The 11,875-nt window shown below is 39.0% G+C and overlaps 1 protein-coding gene across 1 annotated transcript; it reads right to left on the bottom strand.

The window, feature by feature from the left end:
- Window positions 1-443: 443 nt before the first annotated feature.
- On the bottom strand, window positions 444-10,367 carry LOC103368870 (lactase-like protein). The gene is made up of 13 exons (XM_008297395.1): window positions 10,241-10,367; window positions 8,592-8,752; window positions 7,759-7,846; window positions 6,702-6,811; window positions 6,458-6,586; window positions 6,286-6,381; window positions 5,457-5,511; window positions 5,189-5,350; window positions 3,540-3,814; window positions 2,643-2,769; window positions 1,129-1,328; window positions 987-1,050; window positions 444-559 (listed from the first exon to the last, which is right to left on the bottom strand). Exons 1-13 carry the CDS (start codon window positions 10,365-10,367, stop codon window positions 444-446), a joined length of 1,710 nt encoding a protein of 569 aa, XP_008295617.1.
- Between the last annotated feature and the right edge of the window lie 1,508 nt (window positions 10,368-11,875).

Here is an 11,875-nt window from a genome sequence, read left to right as displayed (position 1 = left end):
TTGTTGGGAAAAAAAGCACAATCACTCACATTTACCGCTTAAAAATTTATTTATTTTAAGTTTATTGATTCATTTTACAAACTTGTTGACAGTAAACCAACTCCTCTCTGCAGTTAGCTTGAGTAGCCTATAAAAAAAATTAAAGCTACATCAAAAACCACACAAGACCAGTTCTTTAAAAAATAATAATGAAGTACTAATCATGTACCAAGCTTGAAATCATTCTTCCAGACAGGTTCTGGCTGTTTGTGACTTTTTAGTGACAACCTGGAAAAAAAATAATTGTCTGTTTGTTGGAAACAGAGCGGCAGGACAGTTAAATCTACAAAAGGCTCTGGACAGGATGGAGATTTACAGCTTCGGAGTCACTCTCGGGTTAGTTTCTTCAGCTCTGAGGCCGCCGAGGTCTGATCTGATGAAGACGGAGGATGTGTGGTTGTGTCTCAGAGGCGTCCACGCAGCAGGAACATGAGGAAGATTGCACTGAGGAGGATGCAGAGCGTGCACACTGTAGGAACCACGATCTCTGTCACCATCTCCATGTGGCCTATCAACGGATCTGCAGCAGCACAGACATGGACACGGGGGTAAATGTGTTTATACTTTCAGCTCCTTTTGAAGATCTGTAGCAACACTAATAAATGCCATCAGTACTCTGAGCATGAGATGCTGCCATCAGATAGATAAGTAAACTGAATACACCTTTGTTTATTTCTTTTGTCTATCCATATGGCCACTGTGAGTGAGTGTGGACGCCCTGCTGGGAGACTGAGTCAGCGTTAATACCTAAACTTCATCATGCACTGGCCAAGTCTTTTGCATTGCTGCATGTTCCTGCATGTTTCCCTGGGACTGTCTTCTAGCTGGAGGGGCGAAACAAAGAAAAACCCTGTTAGAAAGTGGAACAACAAGCTTCAGACTGAATTTTTCTTTGTTTGGCCCCACCGAGCTCCTCACAGCCTGCTGCAGTGCTTCGTGGTACTGACCTGCAGCCAGGAGCTGGTTACTGGAGGAGCACGTTTCCACGGCTTTCCTCTTCCAGCTCTCCACCTGCAAACACCAAACAAACTCCCACAGTTAAGCAGCACATTCTCCTCCTTTAACGTGACGTGTGCTGTCACAGTTTACCTCTCTCTGATTGGGGAAGCCGTTAGAGCTGATGATGCGTTTGTAGTACTGGACCGAGGCCTTCGGGTATCGCGGTTTATTCTTGTTCCTGAAGTCGACGTAGAAGAGACCGAACCTCTCGGAGTATCCTTCGTCCCACTCAAAGTTGTCGAGCAGAGACCAGGCCGTGTAGCCCTTCACGTTCACCCCGTCTTTCATCGCTGGGAGTTTAATCAGGGATACACATTTAATTACTGCCTCATATACGTGTACATACTGGGGCTGCAGTGTTCAGGTTGGTATGCTCTCATACAGTCAAAATCTGATTGGTCCAGCAATCTCTGGTGCTACTGCCAAAAGTCTTCATCAGCCTTCCTACCTGTGTGTGTTTTTTACAATTTTGAACTGAGCCACCTTCATGAAGTCTGCCAGGTCGAACTTACTTAACGATTACTCTGAGGTGGCTCCAAACTAATCAACACCGTGTCAAAGACATTGTTGGTGTGGCTGCTTTTTGTTCACCCTCTGAACCCCCAAACACACCAGAGGATTTAATGGTCATGCTATCCCTAAACAATTACACCATTTATCTGCAGAAAAATGTATCAGAGTTTTCACTTTCATTAGTTTTAAAGTTGTTGCAAGGTGGCTCGGTGGTTAGCATTGTTGCCTCGCAGCAAGAAGGTTGCCGTTTTTTTTCTTTTAAATTAGTGTTCTTTCTTTTTGCACATACAAATAGTTTGGCATTAACGTTGGCATGAAGTTCTAAAGTTTGCATCTGTGACGCGTCGTTCCATTTGGAAAATTATCTAAACCTAAGCTTAAAATTGTGATGTTTAATCAAAATAATTTCATTCTGCATATTGAAAATAAAATGTTTGCAACAGATCCTGTAATAGCAAATAGTTTCTTGGGGGAACCATGAAATCAAAAATTCTGAAATTATTCAGCTAAGAAGTTAGAAATAATTAGTTAACTGTGTTCAGTATGTAGAGCCCCCATTTTTTTTTCCAGTTAAGGTAATACTTGCGGGTCCAGAGGGTTCAGACGAGGGCTAATAAGTCAAGTGTATACTTTTCAGTACGTACATCTCAGCTCAACAACCAACATGAAAACAGCATTTGAAAACAGCAGCTAACTTGTTTCTCTTATATTCCTCAACAGTTCTTGTGCTTGAATCACCAGTTGATATAATTCTGTTTTCATAAATCATATGAACATGGGCAGCTGGTCTGCTTTCAGCCTGTTGTTATCATTTCAGTATAAAATAAGCAGCATAATGATTTAATATCCTGCAAATACAAGCTGTTCATGTTGATGTAGAATTCTATTCTATTCTACAAAGCCAGCAGGTAGAGAGCACTCAGTGCACTGTGGCCCATTTAATTCATCTACAGATAATGAGCAGTATGGTATAAAGAGGTGTGATTTTGGTCGACTAAGATCTTCTTTGGTTGACTGCAGTCCTCGTACACACCATCAGATAAACCTACACTGTATGTTCAGTCAGTAAAATGTTTCTGTCAGAGTTTCACCTTTGAGCATTTCATTGATGTAGTCCTTGAAGTACTGCATCCTCCAGTCGTCACACAGGTCAGTGCACAGCATCTTCTCTGACACGCCGTTTTCTGTCACGTAGACCATCGGGTTTCCATACTGAGTCTGTTGGTGAGACATGATGCCATATTTTAATTTAAAGAGTCTTTATAATAAAGGTTTCTTAATAAATGTGTTTTTAATTATTAAAAAATCATTTTGTTTTTGTGCTGTCTTGCAAAAAGTTAAAATAAAGAATCAGCAGCTGTCCCACATCTATATATTAAAGCATAACTGTATGAGCCCTGGGCTTTTTTAACTATTATTTTTAAGCTCTTATCTTGGTCATTATCAGAACTAACCATACATGAAGTATTTTTTTTTCACACCAGTCTAAGGCATCCAGATGTTCCATCATTTGGTATTACAATACCTGCATTTTACAATTGTATTTATGCAGCTAAATCAAACATACATTGTACCAAAAAACACTGGCAGTAGAAATATATCATCATAATTGTGTGTCGGTGGAATTGCCTTTTCTCTGGCAGTAGGTTTGCAACCATCATGATAAGAAACTGTGACTTAGAAATTTGGAAAAATACGTGCAAAGTGCCCTTAGAAAAATATGAAACTGCAAATGTGTCATGTGTAAAAGTTTACATCTATCTTGTGCAACTCTGAGCAAAAAAGCAAAACAGTGAACTTTAGAAAACAAATCATTGAAATTACAAAGCAGTTTGTGCTCTTGTTTCATTTGGCTTTAAATTCTGTGCATTAGCTGATTTTTATTCACTTGCATCAATTACATGTTGTGTTTATAGTCATTTATGTATGTTGTTTTAGTTTTACTCTTGTCACTAAAGAGTGACTTTTCAGTCCTCAGATTTGTGTACCTTGACAAAGTTCAACAAGCGTCGGAAGCCCCAGGGAACTGAATAGAGCCATTCAGAGCCAGGATCGGGCCACTGTGGGTCAACCAGCTCAGCGAGGTCACGATCTGCGAAGTAGCTGTCCCCCACACTCGATGGGTAGTTCTTCTGGGTGACGTAGCGGGTGGTGAAGTGTCCGAGGCCCAGGAAGTCGCAGGTGCCTTTGATGTAACTCTTCTCCTGAGGCGAGAAGACGGGAAGCCGAGAAGCTCCGAGGCCCTGCTGGCCGCTTTTCCTGCCTGAAGGTGGAGGTTCAGGAAAAACAAAGGGAAGCAAAGGTATCAGCAGACAACACAGCCAGCAGGAAACACACACACAACACTGGCTGAGGTTCCCTACAAGTTCTAATAATGTTTAAAGAAGGTTTTAGGGATGTTTACTAATTCAAATAATGTTCCAATGAAGTTAAACGTTAACAAAGTCATAAACTGCAGCTTTCAGAGGATGTCTGGAGGACGATGTCAGGACCAAAGATTATGTCACGTGATAAGAAAGGTTCTCAGAGCAACATTCAAAAAATGTCTTCAAGATGTTATGAGGTGATTTTTTATGAAGCGTTCTCTCTGTGATGAATTTTTAGTGGCAGAACATTCTGCCTGCACAGATGTTTTGGTAAAGTTCTTATGGTAAGAACAATATACAACATTCACATAATGTAACATGATAACAATCAAAGACGCTCTCAGTGTAACACAACATGTCATCATGAACGTTATCTTATCTTCAACAGAACGTTCTGGGAGCTAAACAAAAACGTCCCACTAACAACATTATTAGAAGTTTTCACAATTTTCTGAGGAGAAAAACAAAGGGCCCCAAATTAAGGGATTTTGTATTAATTAAGAACTTTTCTGGAATTTAAATGTCAAAATATAGTGAAACAAAGCTGTCCAGTCTAAATGGCAGAAGCATATTTAACATTTAAAAACTCTGAATCATTGAGTTTTTTTACTTTTTTGTTTAGAATTGTTGACAGTAAAATAAACGGGAATTTACTAATTTAACAACCTGTTGTTTCAGTAGTACTTCTAATATTTAGCTAATTGAAAGTGACATTTATGTACAGCACACTGACATTTACATACTGTTAAAATTACAGTAAATTGAATTAAATTAAATGCAGTAAATGTTCCTACTGTTTTTACAACTTTCTGAGAACATAAAGTTTCTAGGTAGGAAGATTCATGAGGCTCACTTTTATCAAAAATAAAAGTTATATTCATAGAAAAATATTGCACCATCATTTTTACATGGTTTTTGCTCATTTACTGCTATGATAGATGTAAATTAGACTTTAAACGTGGAAACTGGGCAGTGAAAAGTTATATAGAAGCCCAGAAAGGGGACAAATTTTAAATCTTTAAAACCTGTACTAATTGCTTAATTAAAAATATTGTAAAAGGCTTTTGGAAGAGTGAAGTCATGGAACATGGATGCCTGTACAAAACCTCAAGACAATAAACTCCATTTAGTTGTTGAGATATTTTTGTCAGAACCAACAGATAAATACCTAAAGCACGGCTCAAAAATCTTCCGCCGCTTACAAACACTATTTTTCAATCCATTTCTTAGATGCGACATCTCATAAACAGCTGCATTTGGCCACGACGTACCTACGTAGTCTTTCATGACCTGGGGATAGTCTCCGTGGAAGATGGGCGTGGCGAACCAGCCCAGGTAGAACTGGATGTATCTCTCTGCTGCTTCGATGTCTCTCTGGTTGGAGATGTCCACCGGTTCGCCCCAGTCAGCCGTCAGCGAGATGCCAACCAGGCCTGGACACACAGAGAACAACTTCAATGCAGGAAATTTACATTAAATCCAAACCACAGGGACCCAAAACACGATAATAAAAACCCAGAGCGGGGCTGTGCCTGTCACCTTTCTGCTTGCTTCTCCACTGCATGTCGTAGGTGTGCCAAACTTTAGCATGGGCCTGTTGTACACACAGAAAGCAAACATCAGCATGATAAAATACCTTGTTTGACATTAACCTGCAGAAGATGTCAGTCAAATCTTTTCTGAGCAGGAGGAGCACAGCTGGAGCTAATTTCATTAAGCTAATTCAAAGGCTCAGTGCAGATACACAACCAAATAAACTCAGTTCATGTTTGATGTATCGTACTTGTCTTATTTCTTTCTCAGTTTTAGGTGCTGTGTCCCTCATGTTCTGTCATTTTGTTTTTTTCTGAGCGATATCTAGCCCAAGAGTTTCCTTCCTGATTCTGTCACCCAGCCTCTCGTTGACTAGACTGACACAGGACTTTGCTGCTAACATCAACTGGGAATTTAAAGTCCCGTCGGCATGAGTGTAGACTTCATTTGATCAGTAGGTGGGACACATTAAGTAAGAAGGTTTGAGCGTCAAACACTCAATTTCCTGCATTCTGGTGAAATTTTATGCACCGATTAGTTTCCTCTCTACATCTATTTTTAGTGGAAATGTCTTTACTGTTATTATTATTATTGTTTATTATTATTTGCAACACTTTGATCACATGTGCATTATTTCACTTTCATGCACAACATACAGTCAATGTAATGGGCAACATTTCATTTTCATCAAATTTTTCAGCCGCGATATTTCATTTGTTTCATGTCTTTTAACTTCAATGCACCAAGCAGGAATGACACTCTCCTAATCCTTCTGTATCCTGAATACAATGACAATAAATGCTTTCTTTTCTGTTCTATTTCCATTCTGTGTTACCTTGATGATATGGTGAGCAGCCTTGTACGCTCCTGTTCCCCTCAGCCTCAGTCCAGGTGCATGTTCTCCTGTTTCATATCCCTCCACAGCGATGGACTTAAAAAAAATACGAGACAGTCACAATCTGATACACAAATCAGCTGTGAACGTCTCTTTTCTTAACCTGACATACCCAGGGATTGTTGAAGGTGATCCAGTACTTGACTCTGTTTCCAAACCTTTCGAAGCACAAGTTGGCGAAGTCGTTGTAGTAGTTGACCATGCTGACGTTCTGCCAGCCGCCGTACTTCTCCTGCAGCACCTGTAGGAAGCATACAGTGAAATCACAACACTGATGTATCTGTAGAGTGAAACCACAACACTGATGTATTCGCAGCGCAGCTTCCAGTCAGTAAAAACATGCGTCTGGTGCTGACCTGAGGTAAATCCCAGTGGTACAGAGTCACTACGGGGGTGATCTTGTTGTCCAGCAGCATGTTGATCAGGTCGTCGTAGTATTTGATGCCTTTCTCGTTGATGTGTTCGCCTGCAGGAGTCACCAGTGATAAATTAAGCATATTGTCGGCATATAATTCAATTAGATTAATTTTTTGTCATTACAGTGCCAGTACTAACAACAAAATACAGTTTAGCATACTGTATGTAAAGTAGTTACATAATTAGGGCTCCAAAATGATTATCTTATTAGGGATTTTCATTTGATTGAGAAGTTTTCTGCCCTTTAAATGTCAAAAAATAGTTTTTAAAAAATGAATAAAAACGTCATCAAGACCAAGCAGAAGAAGTACATTTCCCATTTAAAAAGGTGAATCCATCATATTCTTGTTTTGTTGCTTTGTGAATGACCTAAAGAAATAGTTGTCAGTATATTAACGATTAATTCACTAGTTAGACAACCAATTGTTTCAGTAGTAAATCTAATATTTAGTTAATAGAACGCAACAAAAACATACAAATCAAACATAAAGTGGGAGGAAATGTTTTAATCTGATGTTTAAAGAACATTTTAAGAATTCTTACCAATTCCAATAATGTTTCTATGATATTAAAAGTGATTATTATGTTAGATTAAGTGATAACAAAAGAAGAAGTTTCTCAAACTCACATTGAAAAAATATTTTTCAGGTGTTTTCAAGGCCTCAGATGATGTTTTATAAAAAGTTCCTGTCATGTGAGATGTGAAGCAATATTCTAAGGATGTTTTTTGAGATGTTCTTGAGGTACCAAAGATGACTAAGGATGAAATTTCTCGATGCAACATTCAGTTTTCAGGACATTACAGGCTTAACAGTCTACCAGTGTTATCACCAAACACTTTAAGAACGTCTTTAGGAAACGTCTGTCCTACTTTTAGGAAGAACATCCTGGGAACTACAGAAAAACTTCCCGCTGATAACATTACTGCAACTCAGCACAACTTTCTCAGAACATTTTTAGAGTAAAAATATTGTGGCTGCTCCGGCTTCTGCTTACTTTTCAGTCCGTTGGGTAAAATCCTCGGCCAGGAGATGGAGAAACGATAATGGTTCAGCTTCATGTCCTTCATCAGGTTGATGTCATCCTGAAAGAAAACATTACTTTAATCTACTGCTTCATTCCAACACAAACCAGAAACAAACACATCTTCAGCTTTGACTTTCAGTTGGTTCATATTTACTGTACAGATGTGAGACTGCTGTTAAATCTTCTGCTTTCTCTTAATTCTAACGGAGATCCAAATTTTCAAATTTTCACACATAACAAATATGAGGAAATGTATCCAAAATAATACAGAAAACACTTTGAGTTGTTCAGCCACAAATATCTGCTTATTTATTTGGTGCAAACAGCGTATAGCTTCACTAAAGATCTGAAACAAGCTGAGTCTGAATTTACGGCCTGCTTAGTTAGGAATAAGATGATTCTCCTGCACCTCCTAGTTCAAGTTAGTTAAACCGGCAGTGAGCTCTGTCTCCCCCTTGTGGCAGTGAGAGGAATTACACAACAGCAGCATGGGAAAACTCTTCTATAGAGGAAATACAGATGGATTTATCTGGAGCTGATATGTCTAACCAGCATTGTGTGAACATGTAATACTTGAATCTAACAGATTTTCATTTTTAGGTAAAATTACAGCAATCCAGCTTTAAATTTACATTTTAAAAAGGGTAAAATAAATGTTATGAGGATCAGAGAATTTGGCTTAGTATGACAAATATATAGGATCTTATAGGAATGCTGCCGTAGCTTATAATCTAATTCAGTTTAAGAATGTATTTGGGTGTAACAGCAGACTGAAGTCTTGAGTGCTTTTCTGTGCTCGTCACCTTGAATTTGTAGTAGCCGTCACACGAGGTGTCCCCTGTGTCATTGTACAATATTTTCCCCTTTTTGTGGGCGAATGTGTCCCAGATGCTCATTCCTTTTCCATCTGTGTTCCAGGCTCCTTCAGTCTGATAGGCAGAGCTGCCAGCTCCCCAAGAGAAACCTGCAGACGAGCACAAAGGCAACAATCAAACCAGTGCTTGACATGATAATCTGATGGGAGGGTCAGTTTCGTGACTCATGAGCTTTTTGATCATGATTGTTTCTGAGGTCAAGATTGGGTTTTCAAACTTAATATTTAGGCCAACATGAACAAAATATTTTAAACCTGCTTTCTTTTAGCCAGAAACTGTAAAAACAAAAAGAACCATCAGATTTTCAACCTTCCTACACTCATGAACGTATCACAAGTGAATCGTTGTTCTGTCACGAAAAATAGCCAAAAACAAGCACTTTATCCTACATGTCTCATTTAGAAACTTGCCAAAGTAAACTGCTTGCATTAGATCCTGTAAAATGACACAAATGCTGTGCTCTTCAGGACAACTGAGAAGTTAATAGTGCCTCAGTTTTCAGATGAACTGCAGGCAATGTTCACACAGAGCAGAGAGGAGACAACAAGACCGCCTGAGAGTAAAGTCAAACATACTCTATCAATAAAATATGCAGCATGGATTAAAAAAATAGTATACAGGAGCAAGTTGTTGGAAGATACATTCAGCACAGTGAAACATCTTTCTGATGTACGGAGTGGTGTGGAAAACACTGGAGTTTGAGAAAATGCAAAGAGTTAAACATCTATAACATGTAGATGTGATAGAATGTTTTTTATTATTGGTAACATCTGTGGTCACCTGGAAAAATGTTTTAAGTTTTAAATGCAGGTTTTTTTTCAGCTGTTGCAAAATAAAAAAAAATCTAAGAAATTAAACTTCTGCTTCTCCAAGTTTTTTTTTTTAAATGACTTATAGCATTATAACAACATCATACTGCAAGTTGCTAGAAGTAAAATTCAACAAGGTGAAATATGTTTAAAGAGTTAATGTGCAGACTTTGAAGGGGTTGTACAATTAAAAAAACACGGTTTATCTCTGGTCACTTTTTATTGGTTTTAGCATTCTTTTGTTAAATAAATTGTTAAAGGAAATGTAACTTATTTCTATTTTGGAATTTATGGCATTATAACTACATCAAACTGCACAAAAAACATTTTGGAGTTCTCTTTACTTCTAGTCATGGTTGTGCTGTTTCCATAGAGGTACAGGACTTTATTTAGCAATTTAAAGGAAAAAAAAAAAAGTTCACGGTAAATAAGCATTTGACAGGAGCAACAAAAACACCCAGGAACTGCTTGGAGTTCAGAGGATTAAAGTTGAACATCTGTCATTGCATGACAACTGAGCAAACTCCATCCACATACGGTAGAATCTGTGCAATATCAAGAGTACTGATGTATATTTTTGTTCATTTGTATTGTCTACTGATGCTTCCTACAGGCTTGCACTGCATGATTTGCTGCTGTAATAAAGCTCCAGAATAGCCACTTATTAGACTTTTAGGAACAAGATTGTATTTAGCTAAATAAATGTGATGCTTTTCAGGCTATGTGAAGCAGTTTGTCAACTATTTTGCAGTAAATGATGTTTCCTACCAGTTGGGAAGGTGCCATAGTAGAAAGACGTCCTCTCGTTCTTCGTCCAGTCAAAGTCCTCACTGGCCCAAACACACAGCACCAGTGCAAACACATGGTACGACCTCAGGATTCCCCACTGCAGCATCGTGATCTGTCTTCACTTACACCTGCAGGGCAAATAGGTAGCCAGGTGAAGACACTGATCATCACAACCGCACCACAAGTCTCCTGTCAGTCTATCCTGAAGCAAAGACTCACGCTCGGGTGTCAGGTGTCCACAGGTTCTGAGTAAAATCATCCTAATTCAACCCCCAAACCTCAGGATCATTAGTTAAACATCCACTGAAAAAACACCCCGTCATTGTCAGAGAAGTTTCATTTCAACCAGCTGTAAGACACACTGACACAAAACGCAATCAGAGACAGAAAATAAGCCAACTTGTCCAGCACGGTGAGGATGAGCGACATTTCAAGCTTCTCTGTAGTGCAGTGAAAGATTTTTTTTTTTTCTTTTCTTTTAAAATAGCAGCTGGTTTAAAAAAGTCCTTGTGTCAAAGCCTGTGCTGTTTCTTTCCCTACATGTGTCCCTTTGCTCAGCTTCTGTCTCAGCCTCGGCCGACTCACTCAGAACCACATATACATGTCTGACCTGCTGCATTTGTCTCCGCTGGAAACTGCTCCAAAGTGCAAGAAGCATCGCCAAGCTTCTGGTTAATGCTCAGCGGTGTCACCGGCTGGTTCGCTGCCAGCGCCACAAAAACAAAACACAGTGAAACATCCAGGACATTTTTCTGCTATTCATCCGCCACCACCCCCGCCCCTCACACTGAATACCCCTCTCCATTTGAAAGCAGTGAAGTGTGAGCGTAAATTTGCTGGGGCAAACAGATCTTTTGGAAAAAGGAGGGATTTTGACACTGTAAGCAAAAGTTGGATTCATGTGCAGCTCTGTGGCTTTAGACTGTATGTAGGTGCAAAACAGAGCAGAGAATATCATGACAGAACTAAGTCAACCCACCCTCCAGAATTCAGGAAACATGTTGCTGCACTGTTTCACATTTTGGTCACTTATTTGCCATTTGGAACCCAAACATGAGATTTATTTCACTGATTTATTGTATTATCAAAATTTATCTGTTCCCTTTTCATTTTAACGGTACATGTGTGTAACAGTGACGGACTTTTTGCATGCTGTAATTGTTCATATTTGTCATTTAAAAGTCCTCTGTGATGAGAAATTTAGTCCTAATGCAAAAAAAAAAAAGTGTTTTAAAACTTATGCGAAGCAGCCTGAGTCATTCTGGTCAACCAAACATCTCACCAAGATAATTCCTCTTGAGTACAACACGCCCTTTTTGTTTCCCCGCACAGAGTTCCCTGTATGCAGATGACTTATTGTCTTACAGGAAAGTCACACCTCGAAATGCATCAGGACAGGATGCATAAGTAAAATGATCACAACATGCTGAATTTTCCCCTAATATTACAGCTGTTTGGTTTCCTACATAATCCAGATGTGCTCTGATGATACGGAAGACTATGACACATTAATAATGTGGGTTTTCATACTAAATTAGGAAGAGCATTACACACACACACACTACAGATGGTTATTTGTACTAAAACTCAGGTTAAACTGCAGCTACATGGAGC

This window comes from Stegastes partitus, unplaced genomic scaffold (genome assembly GCF_000690725.1).
Source record: "Stegastes partitus isolate 25-593 unplaced genomic scaffold, Stegastes_partitus-1.0.2 Scaffold1215, whole genome shotgun sequence".
Lineage (NCBI taxonomy): Eukaryota > Metazoa > Chordata > Actinopteri > Pomacentridae > Stegastes > Stegastes partitus.
This window is presented reverse-complemented; position numbering and strand designations above follow the sequence as displayed.

What these genes read in the sequence shown, in the direction of transcription:
- LOC103368870 (XM_008297395.1), bottom strand. Translation starts at nt 10,367, where the DNA reads ATGCTGCAGTGGGGAATCCTGAGGTCGTACCATGTGTTTGCACTGGTG. An exon ending in CATCAATGAAATGCTCAAAG is followed by an intron (nt 1,329 to 2,642) that starts GTGAAACTCTGA and finishes TTAAACTCCCAG; the next exon opens with CGATGAAAGACGGGGTGAAC. An exon ending in TAACCAGCTCCTGGCTGCAG is followed by an intron (nt 560 to 986) that starts GTCAGTACCACG and finishes GTGCTGCTGCAG; the next exon opens with ATCCGTTGATAGGCCACATG.